The sequence below is a fragment of the Terrapene carolina genome, unplaced genomic scaffold, assembly GCF_002925995.2.
Source record: "Terrapene carolina triunguis isolate 2854851 unplaced genomic scaffold, T_m_triunguis-2.0 Scaffold96, whole genome shotgun sequence".
Classification (NCBI taxonomy): domain Eukaryota; kingdom Metazoa; phylum Chordata; order Testudines; family Emydidae; genus Terrapene; species Terrapene triunguis.
In genome coordinates, this window is record NW_020664447.1 from 57,743,558 (window position 1) to 57,769,726 (window position 26,169).

At 40.7% G+C, this 26,169-nt stretch overlaps 1 protein-coding gene across 2 annotated transcripts in view; it reads right to left on the reverse strand.

The window, feature by feature from the left end:
- SLC25A21 (solute carrier family 25 member 21) overlaps positions 1-26,169 on the reverse strand; it is a 157,177-nt gene that overhangs the window by 129,753 nt on the left and 1,255 nt on the right. For both annotated transcript variants that reach the window (XM_029911510.1, XM_029911509.1), the window contains exon 2: positions 19,141-19,189. In XM_029911510.1, the coding sequence (XP_029767370.1) occupies positions 19,141-19,169 (29 nt within the window). In that variant the 5' untranslated portion in view covers positions 19,170-19,189. The remainder of the gene's footprint in view (positions 1-19,140; positions 19,190-26,169) is intronic.

Consider the following 26,169-nt stretch of genomic DNA (forward strand, 5'->3'; position numbering starts at 1 on the left):
TCTGAGAGTTGGTGCCATCAGAGGCAGATTAGGGGTTTGTGTGGCCCTGGGCCAGAGCGAGTGGGGGCCCCTCCTCACCCCTTCTGCCTGTAGTCCCCCCCGCCCTCTTCCAGCGCTCCTGCTGGGGAGCGGGGTTGGGGCGCCGGTGCTTCCCCAGCTCCCCAGCAGGAGTGACAGGTGGGTGGGCAGAGTGGGGCAAGCCCTTGCGCTCCCTGGCAGGCGCACCGGGTGGGCAGAGCGGGTCGGGGCGCAGCCCTGTTGGCCCAGTGGCTAATCTGCCACTGTGTGCCATGAGTTTTTCTTTTCCGTGTACACATACCCTAAATAGACAGCAGGACATGATGTATACAATTTGTATATGTTTGAATTGTACCTTGATATCCACCACCAAACTTGGAGCAGAGGTTTTTGTGTGTGGAAGGTAGCTGGGTTAGGGGCAAGATCCAAGTAAGAGCCTGCATTAATTCTGCAGTGAAGACATACCCACAAGCATTATCAGTGGAGCTTTCCTGTAGAGCAGCGTTTCCCAAACTTTTTTGGACACGGAACACTTTTTAGCCTATTACGGAACACTTATAATATTATTTTGTAGTCTTTTTTCATTTTCAAATAAAAAATTGCGTAATTTATGCTCAAATATATTTTATTTTATAAAACAAAGCAAAAATACAAATTTAAAATAACTTGAACTAACAATTTCTAACTGGAAAGCACGTATAAAGTAGTACAAAAATCAAGTGCAAGAGTCAAAATTAAAAACAGTGTTCTACTTAAAAAAACCTGTTTTTATATATACACAAACACCAAACAAATTAGATTTTTACTAGGAAAATCTATTTTTATAAACAGAAATACAAATTTGGATTTAATGGGATTGGTGTTTCTGCCTTTTTCTATCACAAACTCGCTTACTATTAGGAATAATGCTGGAAAGTTGAATCCTCATGTCAGGCGCAGCATCAAGTCTATTCCTATATTTGGTTTTTGTTGCAGTATAATATGAAAATACCGTCTCACACAAATAAGTTGTAGCAAAAGGAAGGAGCACTCGAACTGCACGTTTAGCCACATTAGGGTACTCTTCTATTAGGCTGCTCCAAAAATTATTCAGTGGAAGATCCTTAAACCTTTGTTTCAAATCAGAGTCAGAAATTAAGTCAATTAGGCTTTCATAATCATGCGCAGTAAAGCCGACTGGTTTGGCTGTAATTACAAATGGATTTCGAACCCAAGCATTATCATCAGTAGTTGTAGGAAAATAATCTAATAAAGAGGCCTGCAAGTCACGTAAGTGCTGTAAAATGGTGCTGGAAACTTCTTCATGGACTGTAGAATTTATTTCAGTCAGAAATTCATGTACTGTAGGGGAAGCAGTCGAAGTTATTCTGTTCTACAGAAGATGCCCAGAATTCCAGTTTCTTTTTTAACGACGAAATTTTATCCATTGTAGTAAAAATGGTCACATTCTTTCCTTGCAGCGACAGATTAATTTCATTGAATTTTGCAAAAATATCTGCAAGATACGCAGGTCTCATTAGCCACGAGGAATTTGTCAGACAGTCATTAAATTTTCGTCCTGAATTATCTGAAGTGAAGAATACCAGTAGTTCACTACGAAGCTCAAAAAACCTCACAAGCACTTTTCCTCTGGATAGCCACCTCACTTCCGTATGTAAAAGAAGCGTTTTGTGCTGACTACCCATTTCCTCGCACAAAATTTTAAATAACCTGGATTGAAGTGGTCGAGATTTGACAAAATTGATAATTTGTACTGCTTCATCGAGCACAATTTTCAGATATGCTGGTATTTTTTTAACTGCAAGTGCTTGTCTGTGTAGAACACAATGGCTCTTAGTGCTTTCTGGTGCCACACTTATGATTCACGTTACAGCTCCCTTCATCTTCCCGATCATTGCCCAAGCACCGTCAGTACATACATCAATACAATTTCCCCAACTAATCTCATGCTTTCTGTTAAAATTGTTGATGCAGTTGAAAATTTCTTCTCCAGTCATGTTGCTTTGCAGAGATTCACATAAGAGCAGGTCCTCTTCAATAATCTTATTAAATCTGTATCGGAGAAATACTAGTAGCACAGCAAGTCCTGAAACGTCAGTGGACTCATCTAGCTGCAATGAATACTCATGGCAAATTTTCAGTTGGCAAACTAGCTCTTTTTCTATGTCATCAACAAGATCTTTAATATGGCGTGCAACAGTATTATTTGACAACTGTACAGCATCAATTTTTTTACCAGACTGCTCGCTCAACATGCACATTACAATATCTTTCGCGCAAGGCTTGATAAGTGTTTCTCCAATAATGTGAGCTTCTCCGGCAAGCGCTATACGGTAACTTACTCGATAAGATGCCTCTGTTGCACTTTCGTTGGATGTTTTAGCAATTTTAATCATCAAAAGTTTACAATTTCCAAGTGAGTCACGCTTCCTCTTGAAAAAACTTATATCTTCGTCTTTATATTTAGCATGGTTTGTTTCCAAATGCCTACAAAGTTTAGCAGGAGCCAATGAACTGTTTGCTGGTATTTTGTTGCACACGACGCACTGCGCATCAGGAACATCTTTATTTCCAACACACGTAAAACCGAAAGACAAATAACTTTCATCATACTTTCGTTTCGGTCTTTTAACACATGCTTCTTCTTGTTTTTTTATATACTTCGGTGGAAATTCTTTCACCTTGGATAACTCACTAGTACTAACAGATTTTTCGGCAACAAAAGACTGTGATTGTTCATCCTCACTTTGAAGTGTCACAATACTTTGCTCGTTTATTTCGGCCACAGTTGGAGTATCAGAAGAACTTGCTTTTCATTTCAAAGTTCCTTCTTTTAGCCACAAATCCATGGTGATTAGGTTTAGTAACAATATTTAGAAATACTGATTTTTGTCAAATTTTGTTTGTGACAAATATTTATATTGTTTTGAGCGAAGCTAGTTTATCGCACACACGGTAAAGACCCACAGGTTTGAACGTGTTGAGTGAATATGTTATATTCAACATGGCGTAAAGAGAATGGTGTGTGCATACCACTGCAGTTTGCGCAGCCTCGAGCGGAAGGGGTACGACGTCACTAACTGAAACGTGCCCGAAAGGAGTAGACGTCAACATGCTTGCGTGCCACGTTCTCTTTACGCCATGATATTGAATACGAGATCTATCAATAACCGGAAAAAGAGTTTTATGTTAATTATAGTCATTCAAAAAGAGTTGTAAACTACGCTTCAAATATGCCAAATTTAAAATTAAAAAAAATTTAAAGACCCTTTTTTTTTTTAATTATGATTCTTTCACGGAACACCTATTCACATCGTGCAGAACACCAGTGTTCCACGGAACACAGTTTGGGAAACACTGCTGTAGAGAACTCTGAGACTGTGAAACTTTGTAGCAAAGCAAAATGAAAGCTCTAGATTGCAATGTGCAAATTGCAGTTCTGTTTGAAGTTTTTCTAAGAAAAAAACAGCTTCATTTTAAGAGGAAGGTTCCACTGAATATAATTGGCTACATTTATTAAAAATGAATTTCTCCACATGAGGTGATATTCACCTGTGTTTAGAGGGCTAGCATCAGGCATATGCATTATTAAAATCCCACTTAATCCCATTTGGAATGGGGTTTAAAGGAGCTTTCAGTGTTGCTGCATACTGTTATGCTGGCTTCCTGAACAGGCACAAATTTAGCCCACAGTCTTTTAAGAAAGTTACCTGTTTCAGTCTACTGGAACTTTTATATGGACAATATGGGTTTTAAGAAGATTCCTCGAGTAAAGTTGATCTCTCAGTACTGTATGGGAGGCTATCTGGTCTGCAAGGCCAGCCCTCAGTGTATTGCTGCCCAGGGTGGAAAACATTTCCAGCACCCCTACCCTACCCAGCCAGGCATGCTGGTCTGGACACGTGAGTTTGAGATTGAGAGAGCTCCACTCCTGGCTCTGCCACTGCGGGCTGTGGGCAAATCATGTCACCATTCTGCATCACTTTTCCCCATTTGTTAAATGGGGCTAACATTTACTGCTCTCAGGAGTGTTGTAAAGATTGTTTGCACGACCCTCTGAATATGTGAAGTGCTTAATAGATAGTCAGTCTCATTCTTTCTGCTTATTTGCAGTGTCGGTGTAGTTATGGTGGTCTCAAGATGTGAGGTAATATCTTTTATTGGACCTTGTGGGGTTGGTGAAAGAGACAAGCTTTCAAGCACCACAAAGCTTTCTTTCACTAACAGAAATGTCCACTAGAAGATATTACCTTGACCGCCTGGTCTCTCTCAATATTTCTGCAATTTGACGTACACTTCCCAAATGGTAGTGCTATTGTTTTGAGCCCCCTGAACATTATTATGGAAGTTTCAATAGTTCGTGTCCTAATTTCAACAAACGTTTCACTGTTGTATACTACTATCCCTGTTTACTCGAAGCATGGCTCATCAAAACTCTGTTAACCAAAGCTCGTTTACGTCTTTCTGGTTTGTATTGTACCCTGGATAAGAAAGCTGGCCTGTTTTTCAGATAAAGCAGCTTTCAAGAGGCTGTGCTCCAAGAAATGCTGAATTGAAGGCATCTGACATCTCCTGGGACTATTGGCTAAATGGGGTTGCACTTTACCAGTTTTATGATTTGACAGTCCAGATGATTCTGCATTGTAGCCAAGCCTTACTTTTAAGCTACTGTGGCAATTCTGCATTCTTGGGCTGGTCACGGGCCCAGCTTGAACCTAGTCACAAAGGGCTGTTCTGGCTGCCAGGACTAGTCAGAGTATAGAGATGTTCCTGCCGTAGACTTTTTCCCACAGCAATCCCCTACCCCACGTCAAATCCTGTGAGGGGAAGGTGATGTAGAGCTATTAAACCATCTCCGTATCACCCTGGGATTCTCCTCAGCTGGGGAAATTCTCCAGGGGCTAAATCGCCTTCATTTATGGGCCCTTTATGCTTTTATGCTTTCAGCATGGCATAAAAGAGGGGTAATAGAACAAAGAATTGGGCCCTCTATCTTTAACACATCTCCTAGCATTCCCAATGCACACATTTCTTCAAAGGTTGCAAAGCATATAGATAACATTCTGCATGTAGTATCATTAATATATTCTAATTAATCTCTAAACAATGGTGAATGTCTCAACAAAAGAGTGTCCAGTCTTTCACTAATGGTTACTAGTATCTTGCAACAGCAGCTGGTTCATTCAACAAATGACTTAGATCTCTTGCAAAATATTGGTTTCGTTTTTGAGCCATGCTCTGCCTGGCAAGGTGAACTTAGCCTGTTTACCACACTGAACTCTAACAACTATTAGCTTTTACTTCGGTTGCTCTGGTGAGATTATCTCCTTTCCCTGTGCATGCTGTCGTTATACTTCTAAGGTTATCCAGGTGGCAACACTGCTATCATCATTCTCACTACAATCACTTGTATGAAGATTATTCACCCATATTTTTCCCTTCCTATTACTAAGAACTTGTTTTTTATGTTTAGGCCCGTACTTATCTTGTGTGTCCATTTGCACTTTCTGGGCATGAATGGTAGATTGCCTGGATATGGCCTATTTTCCTCATAAGTGACTACATGTTTCACAGCTAAATCAACGGCCCCTTGCCGTGTGTGATAACTTTGCATGATATGAATAGGAAGTAACATGGGTGCAATTCTGTTTATTTTATTAGCAGGTAACTGAAGAGAGTCTTCTTCTCTTTTGTTTTCCAGTTCAGCAAAGTATTTAAGCATATGCTTTAAGGTTTACAACATTTAACTTTAAGCATGTGCTTAAGTGCTTTGATGAATAGGGATGTATTTACTCATGAGCTTAAATGTTTTGCTAAATCCGGGTCTGTCTCTAGCGACATTACAGTAATGTATATACCTAGAATCCATGAGCTATGTGCCACACACTGTTCTGCATGCTACAGGCTGCCATTATGAGTAGAACTAAGACACTCCAAGCTGCTCCAGTTTTTAGGTACGTCAGCAAATTGTTTAGACACTAAAGCAGCGTTGCAATAAAAAATGAGGAAAGGGGGCAAAAAGGAAATACACTATGACATCTTGGTGTTCCTTTAAGAGTCAATGTACCTTCCCATGACCAAGCTAAGAAAGCCTTCCAGCACAACTGACATTCTGGAATTATTTGCTACTCATCTTTAAGGAATGGGGGTGGAACTCAAACAATGTCCTTAAAGAAAGAACACTTTTGTCCAAGTGAATTACTTCAGTGTTTTCAAGATGCGATTTAATAAGAGCAGGTATAATGCTGTGAAATATTGGCAATCAGGCAGGATACAGAAATTGGCGGTTATGTAAACTAGAGTCCTTATTTAATCAAATCAAAGGTGGAGTGAGCTATATGCCATACAAGCATTTGTGTGCACTGATTCACTTACCGGGGAACTGCAAAGGGAAAGGAAAAATAGGTTTCACCCTTTTTTGCTTCTTTATGATTTATAAGAAAGGAGTTGAAAAGTGTATTTTCAACCTTTTTTAATTTAGTAATCTCAGGAATGTCTAGTCTGGTCTTTCTTGGTTCTACTAGTAGCCTCACTGGGATTCTCAGAGATGTATCTTGTCATCTTTTTCAGTTGTTAACCGAAGGAAGGGAAGTGTTGAATCTTAACTATAGCGATCTTTCCCCGGCAAATATTCCTCAGGCTTTTGAGTAACATAGGCATTGATAAAAAACAAACAAAAGTGAAGAGTTTTAAACAATCTGGATGTAACCTAATTTTAAACTCAATTAATCAGTTTTCACTTAGTGAGTAGCTGAGATGATAATCTTGCCAGTTCTCTACAGGACCATATTGCTTTCAAGGCTGAAAAGACCAGGATTTCTAATGTAAGAAACATTGAAAATATGAAATTTCATTTTCAGATAAATCATTTCTACTGTCTACATTCAACATAAATAAGCAAGAAAGAGTTACAATCCCCTTTTTGCCTTTGCAGATTAGATCCAGGTTGATAATTGGCCAGATTGCCAGTGTCAAATGATGCTTTCTTGAGCGCACACATGCTTCTTTAAGAGTGGTTGGCACTCTGCCCTCCTTAAACATTCTCCGCCAGCCAAGGATGTTGTACTTGCCTGCTAGCCTATACCAGCCAGGAAAGACACATGGCCAAAGCACAGGTTGTAAAATGAAGATTTGCCAGCACAAGAATGTTACAGAGGTCTTAACCCATGCAGAAAAGTCCTGGTCTTCATGCTGTGCAAATGAACAGCACAGCCTGAATCGCAGTGTTTTTCTTTAAAAAGCAATAAAATAAGAAATGTTGTTTTACCCAGGAAATACTTGAATCAACTCCTGGGAGAAAGCAGCCTGGATTAAGCCACTACATGGAATGAGATGCTAGATTGTTATTACAAGAGGTAGCCATTTAAAAGGAGTCTCACTCTTCTCAATGACAAATATTGGGTCAGATCGTGGCCCCGCATATGTGGTTGTGCAAGGATATAGTGTGGAGTAGGACACCGTCCTCCCCCAACACTTCCACTGCAGGGTGTAGCAGAAAGTCAGCAGGGGATGTTCATCTATTATTTCACCCCCAGCCCAGGTGCACAGGGAGTGGGCAGAGAAGGGTGAAGAATGACTGAGCCTTGGCTAGTGTAAGTAATTTGATACAGATATGGACCAGATGTTCATTATGAAGGGAGGAATTGTATCTCAGAGAGGCATATTTCCCTGCTCTTGGGGTAGAGCAGCTACACATTGCCCCTTGCTCAGCATAGGTTGTTATAAGCACAATCTAGCTAGCCCACTGCGCTTTTAACCAGAGAGCCATCCGCTTACTACAACATATTACAGAGGTTAAAAACTTGCAGATATTTCTTTAGAAATATTTTGCAACCTCTTGAGAAATAAATAAAAAAATAGAACTCTATCTTGCCAAGATTATTTTGGATATGGTATTTTTACTTCCATGAAGACTCTTGTTTCTCAAAAACCCCTCTAGACCTAGAATACACACTGATACATCTGCTAGTAAAAACACACAAAGCATGGTTCCTTAAGTAAGATATTATCTCTATTTATTTATAGAATTATTTGGCACCCATTGGCCAAATGTCGTTATTTTTAGGGATATACAGTATTTAAACACAATATTAATGGCCAACTACTTTGAAAGAATTATTGGCCTCACTACGGTTATATTGTGTTTCCAACAGCTTTCTTCTTTTGGATCAGTAGCTTCCAAAAGGCAGCTCACCAAATAGTTAAAAACAATACTATTGTTTAGCAGTAGATAATTGCCCTTCTGTTTATTGTGCATGAAGTTGTTAAGTAGTGGTATTCTATCCTTAAATTATCTCAGTAGTATTGCCACATGACCAAACACCAATAAAAATAAATAGAGTTTTTAAAAAAATAAAGTGGTTCCTTGCTTGCTTTATTTCAGGCATGTTCCATCCATGGTTAGAAATCAGGCATGACAGTGGTCTAACCCAAAATTTTTGTCCTTGAGTTAGAAATCAGGCATGACCATGGTCTACCGTGAATGTGATCTTAATGTTTTATACCACTGACAAATCATTAACATCTGTTAATAACCCACCCATCTGCTTTGTTAAATTGTTTTTTTTTAAATCATATGTATGGCATGGATGTCTCCAACCCATGGCCCATCTAACCTTTCCCAGCTGCTAAATCCTCATTTTAAGTATTCCTTTAAAAAAATAGGATACATTTTAAAAACCATTCCCTGTTCCGTTGTCTCCAGCCTGCTATTCTATCTTCATCAACATCTGTTCATTTCCACTCCCCAATTCCCATTTTAAATACTTATTTTAAACATATATTTTTCTTGTTAATATAATCCCATGTCCTTTCCCAAACCCTACCCCTGTGCTTTCTGCCTTTCTCTCATTCAAAACTATCCCCTATGGTTTCCTTTTAAATACTTATATTTTAAATAGAAGATTTACATGCAGAGAAGATTTTTTGGAAAGCCTGTTTATCTGATCAGCTCACCTTCATATGGACTTGGGTGAAAGAAAATGGGCTCATGCTAATAGTCTACACATATCTGGAGGATGTCAACACAAAGGTGGGAGAAGAGTGATGTAGCATAGTAAAAGGGGAATAACTAGCAGTAATGGGATGAAATTATGTTATGGAAAGTTCAGCCCAAATATTAAGAAAAAGCTTTCTGGCAGAAATGTATTAGACTGTATAATAGCCTCCTGAGGGACATGGTGGGAGCTCTGTCATTTGGCACATTTAAAACTTGACTGGACAAAACACTAGTAGTTGTACAGTTGACAACAATCCTGTGCTAGCAGGTGGATGGACATGCCAATCTAATATGCATCTCCCAGCTCTAGAATCTATGGGTCAAATTCAGAAATGATATATAAGGTGGTCTACATTGGATTCCATTACATTCAGGCTCCCTCAGACCTAATGATACCCACTCTGCCTAAAGGGGGCCTAAATTGGTTAATTTACACAACAGGGAGTTTGACAATGGTGTAAATTAAAGAAATTGACACTACTTCTACCTACACCTTCTTCCAGTTCCTTGGTGTGTAAGTTACACCAGTTTGGACCCCGCTACACAGGGATAGAGTGGGTGTCATCAGGTCTGAAGGAGTCTAAATGAGTCAAATGGGATATAATTTATACAACCCTACACGTCACTTTTGAATTTGACTCTATGAATCCACCTAGCTGCTCAATCTCATCCCCTCTGATCAGACTCCCATTCCTCTCTTTCCCTCCATGATCACATTCTCTGTCATTGGACAAACCCTTGTATCAAACCTGCATTGTTTTGTGACTCAATACCAGCAAGAATTCATCTCTGTAAAGGTCATTAATGACACTGTCATCATATGTTAATTTGTTTAGAGCGAGAACTACTTATCTGGATCAAAGTGCTATACACAAATCAAATGAACAATCACAAATAAATAAGACACTGCTAACCAAATCTATTTTTTAAAAAAAATCTTGAACTGAAAGGTAAATGGCTCAGGGGATTTGTAATGGGATATAGAGCTTGATCATAGCTAGTTCACTGGTTAAAACCTATCTCAGGTAGATAGTGATCAAAAACTGATATACCATCTGCCAGCTATTGTGTGTTCCACTTTAAATTAGTTTGGTAGTCTCAATATATTTCCTAGTGAAATGATGGTACTCTAGAACCCCCACTATAACTGGCATACCTGTTACAGTTGTAGTAGAGAGGCCAAGGACTAAACAGACTATAGAAACTGAACACCCTTCTGAACCCTAGAGGTGGTTTCTCATAAGAACGGCCATTTTGGGTCAGACCAATGGTCCATCTAGCCCACTATTCTGTCTTCTGACAGTGGCCGGTGCCAGATGCTTCAGAGGAAATGAACAGAACAGGGCAATTTTCGAGTGATCCATCCCCTGTAGTTCAGTCCCAGCTTCTGGCAGTTGGCGGTTTAGGGACACTCAGAGCAACTTCCCCTTCTGAATCAAGGAAGATACTTTGTACCAGTGCAAGCATGGGGTTGCCATGGATTTACCAACCCAGGGATTTCCTGAGATCTGTCTGAACCTTGAGACACTACAGAAAGGAGTGTCCAAGTATCCGCATGGCTCCACACTTCATCCTTTCCCTTTCTTCCTTGGTAGCATCACTCCCAGATGATCCCTGCCTGCAGTTGCACCGAAACCTTCTTCAGAGATCGAACTGTATGGAGGTGGAGATATTCCTGTTACTTGTGGGCAGATTTCTAACTGGAAATGCAGCCATTCTCCACAGGAGCTTGTTTTGGAGAGCACCTGGTCTCTGGCTCCTTCTCTTTCCTGCATCTGCCCTCTCAGAGCCATATGAAGGGATTTTGTCATGTCTGGAACTCAGGATAGAGCTCTTCACTACCACCACAATGTTGGGCCATTTTTGTCACAGTCATATATGGGAGAGGATGCTATGTATGCTACATAATGAAAGGAAATATTTTCATGAAATTAAATTAAAAAAAAGAAAACCAGAATTTTTTGGACGTATACCAGGAGTACACAATGTGCAGTCCATGGTCATCCTCTCCTTGTAACTGCAACATGAGGACAGAGCTAATCAACTGCAGGTTTTTCCACTGCTAGTGAATGCAAACATCAAGCAATTTCCCCTTCTGTATCAAGGAAGATACCCACCAACGCAAGCAAAAGTGCCTGTGTGCTTTTTTATACATACATTTATATATATGCAGATTATAGAAGGGAAACCCTCAGGCTCCTGTCAAATTACTAATGCTGCCATTGTAATTGCCAAGAAATGTTTATGCAAAAGGGGTACCCGATCTTTGCAAGTATTGGAATGATAAACATACAAAGAGCATTGTGCTATTGCATTAGACTGAAAGCAAAACATGCTTTAAAGGGAAGTGACGTGCTACTCTAGCTGTATTGTCCATTCAGGGTGAAATGCGAGATAAAAAGTGCATAAACCTGTGGAGTAAATTCAATGTTTAAAATTTTCCCAGTGTCCATAATCTAAAGTCTCGTTAATGGTAAGCCAGGTAAGGAATTTTAAAAAATACTGACTTGTCTTGAAAAAGTGTCCTTTTAGCATGCTTTCAATCTGTTCCCGGATCATCTTCAGTGAAGAGTACTTCCAGATATGGGCCAAGTGTGTAAAAACCTGGCACTTGTGGTATTTTAAATGAAAGGAAAAGGGTGGCAGAGATAGACCAAAACAAATGCTCCAAATCCAAATATGGCCAGGTTTGATTCAGAGCACTAGATCTGGACCACTCCCTGTGGTTTTGGATTCAACCAGATTCCAAAACTGCTGGGGGACTTCTCCACATCCAGGTCTGTGCTGGGGAGGAAATAAGTAAGAATAACTATCGCTGATGTCTTGCCCTTAGTCCCAGTGCCTGCTCAGGAATCCCTTTCTTCTTGCCACTGTGAAAGCCTTTTAATCTGCTTCCCTTCCTCCCAAAAAGTTCACTTCACCACCTGCTAATGCTTCTCTCTCCATTTCTCCCAAGGGGGTCCCTTCACTTGCTTCCTACCCTCAGGGCTTGTCTTCACTACCCGCCTGGATCGGCGGGTAGAAATCGATCTCTCGGGGATTGAATTATCGCGTCTCGTCGGGACGCGACAATCGATCCCCGAATCGATGCGCGTACTCCACCAGTGCAGGTAGGAGTAAGCGCCGTCAACGGGGGAGCCACGGCGGTCGATTTGCCGCCGTCCTCACAGCGGCGTAAGTCGGCTCGGATACGTCGAATTCAGCTACGCTATTCGCGTAGCTGAATTTGCGTATCTTAAATCAATCCCCCCCCCAGTGTAGACCTAGCCTCAGTGGCTTCCCTTCCTGTCAGTGCAAGGGGACTGGCCACCTGTATATTTCTAATATGCAGATATCTATTGAGGATTCTGGAGTTTTCATTTATTTTATGGTATTCCCCTGACAGCCCTAGAAACATGGCAAGGACCCTTTAAAGGGGAAATAGAGATTATTGTTCTATTTTGCGCATGTCAGATGTGTGCAAGGGATATTTGGCAGATATTTGCTGCAAGTCATAGGTAAATCAGGAAACTAAAACCAAGGGTGTTTTTTGTTTGGACATTGTAATGGCAAAATACAACAATTGAGGATTTGCCAAACCCAAAGCAGAGTCTTGTGAGCCCATTATCTCTAAAAGGAAGTGATTATTTTGCTAGATTTATTTCAATTGTTCAGAAAAGCACCTATTATTGATAAAACCACACACTGAACAATAAAACTCCAAAACAAAACACTACATTTGAGCATTGTCCACATAAGGACCCCCACCAATAAAATAAAAGTCTCCCCCAGCCATCCCAACTCACTCATCCCACCCTGTCAGGGAAGGCTTGGGAAAACAGGTCCAATAACATGCACTGAGGGACAACGAATCTAGGCTCTTTCAGAGCAGGGGGAAGTAAATTCTAGAATCAAGACCCTGTGACAGGGTGCTATTAGCAGCACCCTAATGGCTGACATTGCTGAAGGCAATTATACACTTTCTGTTGGGGGATTGTGAGCACCTGGGTGACAATCACTGGGTTAACAAGGTCATTGGGGGAATATAAGGGGATGAAACAGGAAGCAACTGGCAGCACAAGAGGAACTCAGAGTGTGAGCCTGGGCTTGGGAACCCAGTGTGCGTTTGTAACTGTGAAACCATCTCAACTGGACAGGGAGTGAGGTTCTCCAGGTAGCGAGGGAGGTGCCCTGTGACAGGGCTCTTCACCAAAAATACCCTGGTTTAAAAAATGCAACTGTAAAGCTCCTCTGTTTAATGACCACAAATGCCCCAGTATCACATGAACAGACGTGAAACCAGCATTTGTATAAACTATATACATGGTATGTCTGCGCATACAAACAGGAATCACTTTGCCCAGCACTGCAAAATGCAGCATCTGTTTAACAGTGCACATCAATACTGTTCTTCAGTTCAGGGCAGGATTTAAATTGGAATAGCAAATCTAGTTGGAACTATTAGTCCATGTGCCTTTATTAATTCCTAACAGATTGTTTTCCTTCTTACAAAGCGCAAATCACTGAGCTCTGGAGCACATCCACATCAAAAGTATTGTTAACTTGAGATAAGTTCTTATTACATAAAACCTGGCATGAAGAATCTGTAAGGAAACATTCAAACTATTTAAATGCTGAATCCTGAATGCCAAAACCAGAAGATCAACTACAGCATGCATGAGGATCCCATGAGTGAGTATATCCAAGTTCACTGATAAATCAAGTAAGATACAAGTGAAAAGCCTTGAGGTCTTGCAGAAATAAGTTGATTAAGAACCTAATCAAAGCTGGTTGGTCAAATAACCTGAACTAAACCCAGGTCAACATGAACCAAGTAAATTATGATCATGTACAGATAGTAATATTGGGTAAGGACAATGCACTCAGGTATGTTAGAAAGAAATGAAATCAGATGACTATTGTTATCAATCTTTTACTCTAAGCCAAGGCTTTTCAGAACAGGTTCCACTACTGCTCACTTGAATGAAAAAGACCAGAAATCAAAGAGGAATTAATGATATAAAAGGAAGGAGCTCATGCAAAACAACAGATGGAATGAGATCGGAAACACATGTAGTAAGCTGAACTCTTCTAATATGAGCAAAAATGACAGAAATTGGAACAAGAGGCAGGGGGAGGAAATCACCAGTAGATAAGTTTCTGACTGGGGGCTAGTAGGAAAGTTCGTATCTGGACTTGGATTCTCTCTTAAGTTTTCCAACGATCAGGGGGTTTTGAAGCCAGGGTGTTGGTTTAGCTTGTTACAAAGATATCAGTCAGCCATGAAATTTAAATCACAAAATGGATCAAAACTTTCCCAAAATTTGTGGGCTGGAGTTTCAGTCTCAGGTTTTTGATGCGGGCCTTTGTCTACTCTTGAGCATGTAAGAGACAGAATGGCATTTTCTCATTTACACTGAGGTGACTGTAACACTGCACCCTCTCTCACTGTCCTCTGATGCCACAGAAACCCCTCAGTGGCAACTTTGTGTGAATTTATTTATATTCCCATCACCAACACCAGTTGCCTTGTGCAGCAAAGTATTTACAGTGATTCTTGTCCTTTAGCTCTTACCCACAGGGCCAGGGAAGAACAGAGGTCTCTCTTCCTCAAGATCTCAGAGCATACTGGGCTCAGCCAGCCCTGGTCCTCTCTCCTTACTTCTTCCCTGTGTCTTCTTTTATACCCCGCAGCTGATGGCTAATTGGTTCCTCAGTTCTCCCAGACTGATCAGCTAATTAGCTGCATCTCCCCAATGAGCCTTCTCCAGGGGAGCTGTTTGGTGCCTAAGAGATCAGAGTGCTGGCTCACCTGTTAGCTTCCAGCCCTCTGTCACACACTTCCCCAGTTGTCGAACGCTGAGGTTCCTTTTCCCTCATGCCCTCCCTTCTTTAGAGGAGGCACCAGGTGTCTGTTTCCTGCACTTCCCTCCCGGGGGGTCATCTCGTCTACACCCACAGAAGTCATATTTCATAGAGGAGGAACATCTCCATAATTCAGTTTCAGCCCCCTGGTCTTCATACCAGGGGCAATTCGAAGGTCTAATCTCCTCCCATTCACCCTTTTCATTTTGGGTCAGGATGAATCCCTTCATCTCCTTTCTCTATGGTCTCTTGTTCTCCTAGTCCTACCAACATATCTCATAGTTCCTCCTCTCAAGGCCATGGTAGCAAACATTCTGTGGACACCCCCCCCTCCTCTATTGTTTTGGGCTTCCCCCCCCCCCCCCCCCGGCAACGCCTGCTTGGCCAGTTCTTCCCTTTTTCCATTTTCTCGTCAGGAACATTCATTTCCCTCTTTCACCCCCTGGCTTGTATCTTGTTGTCTAGGGTTCTTCTGTTCCCCTACTTTGAGCCATTTCTTCATCTTCCTCGGTGGCTCAGTTCCCTTCTGCCATGGACACTAGATGCCTACTTTGTTCCTAAACAGGAAGGAGTTCCAGTTCATCCCTAATACCAACAGATGGGGCAACTTATCCACAACTCCAAGCTGTTTCTATCTCAACTTAACCTGGACATCTAGGGATATCTTGGCCATTGGGTAGAGTCTTCTCTCCCCGTGGATGCACTCCAGACTCAGCCTTTCCCTGATAGGATCCAGTGTGACTTTACCACATTTTTCCTAGCCAATGAACACCTGGCCATTCTCAAGATGGTTGCCTTTTGTTTTAATAAATACATTGGAGAAGGAAGTTCCCACCTGAGATTATTTTGAATCTCAGGAAACGCTTATGATAATGGTTTAGATTTTTTGTGACAATATTTTGCAATACGTTTGCTGTATTTAATAATTTTCTATTATTGTACAATAATAATATGATCATTTATCCGTAGCAGGTTTTGGAGAAGGGACAAGATATAAAAATATGTTCTTGTAAACTATAAACAAGCAACGTGCTCAGTGGAGTTATTTCCTGCTAAATGTACATTTGAAAATAATTTTGTTTCATTCTGCATTAGGACACCAAAGAAGATCTCAAATCTGAGGAATTCATCTAAGTTACTATACATAGAAAGAAACAGAAAGTTCTCTCTTTCTCTTTGTTATTTTAGCCCAGTGTATCCCACTTCCTCTTCCAAATGAAATGATATACCCAGTTGGAAGACTATTGCTGTACTTTCCAACAAAAGAAGGCCTAAACAGCCCATGGTGCATTTGTTAATCTCACAGCAAATCTTTTGTTACCTTTTTTTTTCTTAATTGGATTATCCTTATGGAAGATAAAGCAGTCAGTAGAATAAATAAAGTATTGGATCCCTATAGTTTCTCTGATGGCTACAACAAACTTTCGTTAACGTTGATAAAAGTTACTTGTATCCTGTGGGTGGGTGGGGAGTGAGGATTCCAGTTGCTAAGAACTTCTAGATAGTGATCCTGTCAAAATACAGAAGGTCAGTTTTTTTTTTTAAACTAAAAAACCTTGATGATCTCACTTCAATGGAAGACTGGTGAACTGACGGGTATCCTAGTCTGAATGAATAATCACTTTTGCTTCTCCTTCTGCTTAGCCTTGATTGAAGGGAGGTATCATACTTTTCACCCATCAGACTTACCAACGTGTGGCACAGAAATGATTTTGTAATACTCATTATTTTTGAGCTAAATATAGTAAAGTGTTTTTCCAACTAGAAAGCTGCAGTTTGTGCCAGATTGGTATATGTGTTAGTTCAAACAAATGTACCAATATCATAACTTCACAATGTTTTATTGTTGGGAAAATGAACACTTGTGCAACAACTGACAGAAACTGTTTGAGGGATAATTAAGCTAGTTATGGGAATTTTGGGGAGACAAAAGGAAACCTGCTAATGGAAAATTGTTTGGGGGGACGAGGATTTGGGCCAAATATATAAAGTTAGGCCAAGCTGTAACTGGAGGTCCAAACTTACCAGTGTTTGAGTAGCTTTATGTCCAGTGTTAGAGTTTTGGCTCATCCTCACAAACAGGTTTGAAAGGGTAAAATACCTGCACAAAAGTTTCACTTTCTCCACTCCAGATCTTCTAATGGAATCCTGTCAGCATAAAGCTGACGTGTAAAAAGTGGTGAATTAGGCCCAATAACATCCAACTATGGGGCACCACCATGAAATTTCGTCATTCTCAGACATACCATCTTAAAGAAAAGGTACATCCAAAAACAACATTGCAACATTAGAAGACACAGAGTTTGTGACTAGAGCTGGGTAAACAATGCAAAATAAACAAATAAGTAAAAATGAAAAATTATGTTAATATTTGCTCGGATTTATAAGTGAATTCAATTCACATTCCCTATGCTTGCTCTCTTTTTGTTCACTCCCTCAAATATTTGTGCAGTTGAGTTTTACTGGCATCAGTGTTCCTGGAAAGCAAATTTCAAAGTTGCAAGTGAAAGTATTCACAGAAATTGTGAACTTTTGATTAGGGTGCAAGTATTTGCTTTGGATATGGTTGTGTATCATCCTATCAGGGAACGGAAACCATACCTTGTTCCTTATCAGAGCAATCATAACTGTATGACCCAAGATGTTTGCCCAGAGATTAACAGATTGGTTTAACGGTTGGTTAAATCCTAATATGCAGAGTGTGGATGAAATTATGGACTCCAGAATTCTGGAGCAATTTCTACAAGGCCTTCCTGAGAACGCAAGTGTCTGGGTTGGTTAGGAGGCTTCAATTCAAAACCCTGGTGGCGAAGGTCAAACTCACAGAGGAGTTTGAGGAAGCAGATTTTCCCTGACAGGTACATTGCCCATTTAATAAACCTGAACTAGAAAAGAAGTTCAGATTTATTATCCTGGGGTGAAGCCTGCAGAGAAGAAAATGGAGAACAGAGGAACTGTTTTGGGGAGATGGGAAATTATCTGCTACCAGTGTGAGAGACAGGCCCCTATACAGACTGTGAGCTGTCTGAATTTTGTGGTTGGACTGGGACCTTTGGGTGAGTGTCAGAGAATATTCAAGCAAACAGAAAATGCGTAAGAATCAAGCAAGTATGCACAGCCACAAATCCACAAGATGTGGGCCTCTGGCATTGTCTTGATGTTTCTCTGGAGTGCTAACCCAGTTCAACCAAAGATTCACTAATCTTAAAAAGTCACATTGTCCTCTTTGTAAAAAACATAGAGCAGAAAGTGCAGAACTCCACAAAAATGCACTACATAGCAGAATTGCATCCGTTTCTATATGCACATAATGTTCCCATCCAGTCAAGAGAAAAAACGTTGTAGTAACTGGAAGTGGCTATGTCACTGAAGAGACCAAGAATTGTGGATACTGTTCTGAGGAAAATTCAGAGAAAATTCCTAATATGGAATCACTTCCTTCTCCAGAGTCCTTAGCGTAATTATAAAAAACAAGCAGAAAATATCTTTACAAACTTTCAATATCACTTTAAGCATCCCAGAGAACTGCTGTCTCTTTTTCCTGCTTCAGGCACCTCCTTCAATTCTCACCTTTCAACTGGCGATGCTAGCACTTTACTACGGTCAGTTTAACAAATAGTTGGCACTAGTAAAGTCTACATTTGTTACGTTATGAATTCAGATGTCAAGCTCCAATAGCCAGAAATCCAATACCACAGATTTTTTTTCTTCTAAATGAACAATATGATAGAACAGAAATTTTAGGACAATTTTTTTTTAAATTGGTCACCATGTGTACTCACAAAAACACAAATTTGTATGGCTAATGCAGGAAAATGGGGGCAAAGTATAGTTGGTGTGAAATAACCCAATTTTCACGTGCTAATTTGGGGAACATCCTTTTGTACTAACTTTTGAAAGCATGACCCATTGCAGCAGATCTCAAAAATATTTCTAAGGCAATATGGCACTTTAGTTTCAAATAAAAACATTACTTGAGATGATGAATACAGTAAGCAAATTTAAATGTTCAACTTTTATATACTAGGATCTCCTTTTGCTATTATTTGAAGACAGTATTTCATAAAAAGTATTTAACACCTTCAGATGACCTCTAACCAGAAATGCATCATGCTACTCAATTTCTGTCTATCAAGTGCTGTAAAAAACAGTAAGTAAACATAAATGCCATTAAAGGGAGAAGTTATCTTACTTGGACAAGTTCTAGCATTAAATTTTCTGACAGCTCCCAATTTGGACATTTTCCAGTGTCAATAAAACTTGTTCAAGCAGAACCTTACCTGGTTTTCACTACATCAAGAGGGTGCATGAGGCAAATTTCTACAAGACCTGTAAGATGATAAAGAAGAGAGGCCCAATCAACATTTGTAAAAACAGCAGTCTTTGTTGCACTGACCCCAATGGTTTTCTAAGTGTGAACGTTAAAATAGAAAGCTCAGTACAATGAAGGAAACTAAGCTAAAAGCTGAGGGCAAAGTACAAAAACTTACATTACATAGTAAAGGTGCTCTTCTGAAATATATTCCACACAGATTTAAAAAAAAATATTTATGGAAAAGTAAGCTCTTTCCTCTCAAACAACTAAATAGATTAACTTTCAATGACCACTCAATAACAAGAAGACATACATAAATATAGGGGCTGAGTATTACTATTAGTATTAAAAACTCAATGTACTGAACCATTATTCCCAAGAACTAAACTTATTCTGTGGTAACAGTTTTGATTATTTTTTAAATCGACTATTACCGGTTTCATCATTTGTAAAAGTGAGGGGTTTTTTTCTGTACCATTTTGGCCAATATAATGCAACACTTAGATCAGAGGGCAGACCAAAGATGTTGTTAGCAGTCACCGTAGACACATTTTGAGGTAGTAAGTTTTGGTGATGAGCTATTCATGATAACAGTGGGAAAGTGGGGGATACAAACTATATGCTCCATTTTAATTCCTGTTGCTCACCATTCTATAACTGGGACACCTGAAAAAACCCACTGGCATCATGGACAAATAGAATTCAATGAATTCTCATTTTTCTTGGAAGGAAAATTAATTTCCTCTAAAGGAAAATATAAAGCTTAAGTAGAGAAGAAGATAGTCCCAGTGCATCACAGGCACGTGTAGTCATTCCCAGTGCAGATGCAATTACTGACCCTTGAAGTAAGAGCACTTCTCTTATCTACAAGTTGTTATACACTCTACTCTTCTAGCACACATCAGAGCTCCTTGACATCTTCTTGCCATTTTCTACATTCACCTGCTTCATGTCCATCCATATGCCTCCCATTCCAAACACCAACATACACCTCTACCCCAATATAACGCTGTCTTCGGGAGCCAAAAAATATCGAACTTGCTTTGATCTGCCGGAGTGTGCAGCCCCCCACCCCCTCGGAGCACTGCTTTACCGCATTATATCTGAATTCATGTTATATTGGGTCGCATTATATAGGGGTAGAGGTGTACCAGAAACAACTGTACTGATCGGTCCACAACAAAAGTGCATTGCTGGGATTTGAAACAGATTTGTGTAGAAGGTTGATACCAAGCCACTACGTTCCCTTTAAAAGCTCTTTTAAAATATGAAAAAATGGAAGGGTAAAAGTGTGTGCTCACATGCATGATATGAGGCGATTACATGTTTTGGGGAACTATGGTGTCCTGTCTTATTGAGTCTCTTTTTGATGGCTTCCACAGTTTCCCGTGTTTGACCAAAAATAACTAGTTTTTATGTTTTAAAAGTTAAAAAAAATCAAAGAAAGGATTTTCAGGACTATTCATTTTTAACATGATTTGAATTTCTCTGCTTCATCTATTTGCTATTTTAGTGACAAGCAACTTGCAATCAACCTGTAATGCTGTATGCAACGTATAGCAGGAAGCTGAATGAAAAACCACCAGTGTAAGGCTGTAGCTGAAAAGTCAAGCATACAAGTGTCAGGAAATTCAAATGTTAAGCTTTCTACAGGAGCCTTTATTCTGTTACACTATTCATGCAGTTCAGACTGTGCATACATTTAACAAATAGCCTGTGAATATATTCTTCTTTACCAAGGAAATCCGAAATTAAAAATACTGAGTTGAAATGGGAGTTTTGCTATTGACTTAAATGGAGCCATGATTCCAATCACTATGTCTTTGCTAATACTTTGCTAACATTAATCTAAAGACTTTACTTTTTGAACTTATCACCTTAAAATTGCATTAAAATTTGATTTTGCATTTAATTTTTCTTTTGTTGTGTTGTTGTTTAAAAACTAGAAAGGGAAAAAAGCCTGGTTAAGTTGTTCACACAGGGTGTCTTTCACTGATGCATCATTAACTCCTTAACAACCTTAATTTTTTAGGCCCTGCTTCATTCAGGAAAGCATTTAAGCATGTGGTTAAATCCCACGGAATTTAAGTATCTACTTAAGTGCTTTCCTGAATAAGACCTGGACACCGTAAGGTCTAAGGCCCAGATACTGCTACCACTGACTTCAGTGGCATAGGACCTGGTCCCAATTAAGGTGTCCTTATACAGTTATTGGCCTCTGAAACCTAAAGCAATTCATTGTGTTCCAGATATTTTCAACCACTTTTACTTTCTCCAAAACACAAAGAGAAATTGTTCTAATATCTATGAGTGAAAATTTAATTTTTCAGCGTTCACAACTCAAAGTATTAAACCAATTTAATGTAGCATTGGGCCCTGACGGTGCAGCAGACACAGCATGGCTGGACCTGTCAGTGGGGCTCTTTACAGGTGCAAAGATCTGCTTGCATGAAGTCTATTGTAGAATCAGGGTCTTGAGTTCTTTTTCCCCCAAACACTGAACTAAGCTTGGCTTATAGTCAATGTTTCTAGCTTCAACTACTTCTGAGCTATTAAAATACAAACTTTCAAGTAGAACAAATCAGAAAAGTGTATTTTCTTCACACTTAAGTAAATAAAATTGGATTCAAACTCCAAACACTTTTTTCAAACTTCCCATAAAATCTAGGCATAGCAGTTCCTACATACAATATGATATGTAACTGAGCAAAACATTTGAACTATTAAACAAATAGCATGGAGGAAATTCTTTCCATTTCAATTATTTTGTCAGCTGCTACACTATGATATCCTAATTTCCTTGTGGTTAATATAGAAGTACAAAAAAAATGCATATCGGTACAGTATTATGGTATGGTATGACTTGTCCATGAAATTAAGGGTGATTTTTTAAAAGTGACCTTTTGTTTATCACACACCTGACCAACAATTCCTCTCTGTCCATTTCAGCTAAAAAAAATTCGTATTTTCTGTTGGTATATGTGTCTCAAAATATGAGAGATTTTCTATTTATATAATAATACTGCTAATAATTTAGGCTCCAATCCTGCAAAGCCTTGAGTATATACTTAATTATAAGCACATGTGTAGTTCCTTTGAGTCAGTTGCAGGACTTGAGCCATAATTCTGAAGTAAAGAAAGCTAAGAGGATCAACCAAATGTAATCACAGACACACCTGTACACCCTCATATGATTAGAACTTCCATCCTCATATTTGTTTCACATTCGCATCCAGAGGCCCCTTCAGGATCAGATCTCCACTATGCTGGTGCTGTACAAATTAAGAGCTTAATCCTGCCCATATTTATGCAGGTATTCAAAGTTATTATGAACATAAATGGTTGCAGAATCAGGGCCTAATTAAAGAAAAGTTGAGACAACTGGTCTAATAAAAAACAGAGAAGGCACACAAGAAATTAAGACAAGGGGAAGAGTAATAGGAACATGTGGTTAAAAGACTAATTTAATTACATTGCACTGATTCTAAACTAGATTTTGTGGACTCGTTTTATTTACTTTAGATTTCTTTTAAAAAGCCTGCACACACTTTATTTTATACTGTTACTTCGAATAGTGATTACTCCGTATTTCGAGATACAAAAGTATTTGTTATATTTCCATGAAATATCATTTGTTCAAAATCCTGGTCAAAGTATTAAACAAAACATCTCAGAGCAGCTGTTTTCTATACTGCTGTGGAGGTATTTAAGTCTGTATACCTACACCAATTTTTGGACATGATGACAAAATAACAAGGTTTCCTCCCTTCTCAACTATAGCTCTATGGAAAGTTTATGGAACATACAAAACTTGCTAGATAGCTATTTTTATCTCAGCCATCAATATATCTGAATGTCTACATGAAATTAATATTCAGTTATTGTTTTTTCCTACTTTCTTCTCCCCTCTCCATCCCCTCCCCCACCATATAAGAATTTATTTTTCCAGGCTGAATTAAAGGGAGGAAACACAAGTAGTACATGCCCAGATCATTAATATATACTGGCAGGGACATGAAGTAAGAGTAGCAGCAGTTCAACGTTGTTTTTAATCATATTTTTCTGGAAAGCAAGAATCGCAGTGTTATTCCTAAATCAGCTAGGTTGCTTATTCCCCCCACTCCCCACTTATTATAATTTTCATTGCTCATGCATGGCTTGTATTGCACTAAACTAAGAACCAAATTACATGTCAGAGTGGGGAACCGAGAACCCAGGTTTTCTGTCGTTATTCTGTCCCACCACCTGTACAGAAACTGCTCCACAGCTGCCAACAGGTGCTTTACAAGTAGAGCTGCAGAAGAGTGTCTAGCATTGGCGGGAAGGGTATGGCCTGTGACTTTTCTTTCCCTCCTACCCTTCCCCAATTTTTGATCTTCCATCTTGCACTGGCAGGAATGCTTGGTGGTAGGGGGCCAAGCATTTGTTCATCATACACTGTTTTTACACATTCATGTCCATTTTGGGAGAAAACTGTACTGTGCCAGAATTTGGCTCTACTTTCTTGGTCCTCACAGGACAATTTTTAATTCAGGCATTTTTCCAGCAATTGAATCACATGAATTCCAAGTTCTTTGGCACGAAATATGTTTTGATAACTTCAAGATTCTATTAGTTATCTGCGTTTCTCAAAGGATAAAAATCTTTCCTTTGTTCTCATCATTTTATTATGCACTAAGTTTTAAACAGCGCATAGGTAGTCCATTTCACCAGACAGCAGTCTGCAAAATAGCTAAGGATTGTTACATAGTGTTCTAAAAAGAGAGCAAACTGCAAGACTCCAATGGAACAGCTACAAACACAAGCTACATTTTTCCATTTACCATAGTAGTCATGCAAATCATTACAACATCTCACTTGATAGCCTGCCCAGAAATTGTGGTGGCCCTACTAAATTACAAGCAATCTGAGATGTGCATAGGAATAAAATATATTGCACTTTGTCACAAAACTCATGCACATTAGCTGGAGAAAGTCTGACAGTGCTATGAATAACTAAAGTTGCTAAATATGCAATCCCATGCTGCAATGTAATCTAGCTATTCATACTAGATAGCTGCTGTTTACCAATTCTGATTCTATGATAAGATGGTATTTTAATACTGCTAGGGACACAGATATTCCAAAAGCATGCTCTGATTGGCCCGTGGGAACAGTTTAGTGATGTCAGATGCATCAATTAACAGTGGTGCACAAATGGAATCTCATCAGCAAATAAAGGGGAATCCACACAGCCATTGTGTTAAAAACATCCTACTGATTATTTTAAAGGTTAGAAGCGACTCTCTTCAAAAGTTCCTGGTGCGCCTTGGCATCATCCTGAGGAACTGGCTGAGGGGACCCTGTGATAGCCTTGTCTGGCGACGATGAGGACGATGCCGGTGCCCCCGGAACCTCCACGTCCATTGGTGGTCCAGCAGCTTGCTCCCCTGGTCCTCCTGGACCTGCGGGGTCTTACCCCCCCCCCGAAGTCTCCAGCACTGGATGGGGACGGGATACCAAGGCCGCTGGCCTCTCCAAGGCTCCCAACACCGATCGGGCAGCCTGGGAGGGTTGGGTGAACTCCCGAGGGTTCCACTGGTACCATGGCACTGGCCACTATGTTTGGGGCCATGGGACAGGTTTCAGTGCTGATAATGTAGTCAGCACCATTGGTACCAGCGGAGCAATCAGTTCCGGGCGACCAGGATCATGCCGAGCAGTGGCTCTTGTCCAACCAGTGTCGGTCGCTGCGTCTCGAAGCCGACTTGTCCGAGCGAGACTGTCTTGGTCGGGCTCTCAGGGATCGATGGCATTCGGCAGATCTGCATCAGATACCCAGCGATCCACGCCTCACGCTACTCGACCGGTACCGGGACTTTGAATGTGACCGGCAGCTACTACAAGCAAGTTGCCGGGAGGATCGTCCTGAGTAGGGAGACCTTCCTTTTGGAGATGGGTGATAGCCTGGCAATCGGCGGTCTCTGGTGCCCGATCTGTCCCGGGATCAGTCCCGGGCCCTTGAAGGTGGTCGGGGCTGGTCCTGGAGTTCTTGCTGGATGGCATGTGCCTCAGAGGGTCTGCGCCAATCTATCGATGAGGTACACCTTGAGTCCCTCGATTGGTGCCCCCGGTGCGGGGACTGAAGAGGGCACCGCTGAGCCTGCCGGTCCCGTCCTGAGGCGTGACAGCTGCAGGCGAGTGAATGCTGGTGGGACATCCCTCTCAATGGGGAATGGTACCGCTGAGGCAGGGACAAATGAATAGGTCCCAACGTGGGTTTTCCCCGAGACTGGGGTACTGCAGGAGCCAGTGAGAGCAGCACCGGAAGCATCAGGATCTCCTGAGCTGCTTGAAAGGCTTCAGGCGTCGACTGCACCTGAAGCTGGCCGGGGCCTGCACTGCTATCTGGAGTCACAGGCAAGGCATGGGATGGGATGGGCTGCACTGCTTGACTTGAGCTGGGGCCCAACTTCCCGAGGGGGATGTTGAGCTGCCCGACATGGTCTTGGCTCACCCCCTGCCCTCTCCTTTCCTTGGTGGGAGGTAGGAGATCTTCCCCTCACAGTCTTTTTCAGCTTCTTGACTGGAGCCATGGAGGGAGACCGGTGCTGGCTTGTGGACGGCACCGGGGAAGCACTGCGCACGGAGGCCACGGTGCTCGGTGCAGAGTCAGACCGCTGCTCCGGTGCCGGAGTGAGTGCCGACTCCATTAGGAGCACTCTTAGATGGATTTCGCACTCCGTCTTCGTCCTAGGTTTGAAGGTCTTGCAGATATGGCACTTGTCACTTATGTGCCCTTCGCCTAAGCACCTTAGGCAGCTGACAGGCATAGGTTGTTTGCAGTGATCGCAGGGCTTATAGCCTGGGGACCAGGGCATGCCCTGACCCCTGGCTGGGTCCCATTCAGGACCAACAAAGAGTTCGAGAACTACTACTAAGGGTACCTAAGAAAACTACTAACTATGTATAATTATTTTACAGGATTTCAAAGTTTGCAAGAACAGAGAAGGAA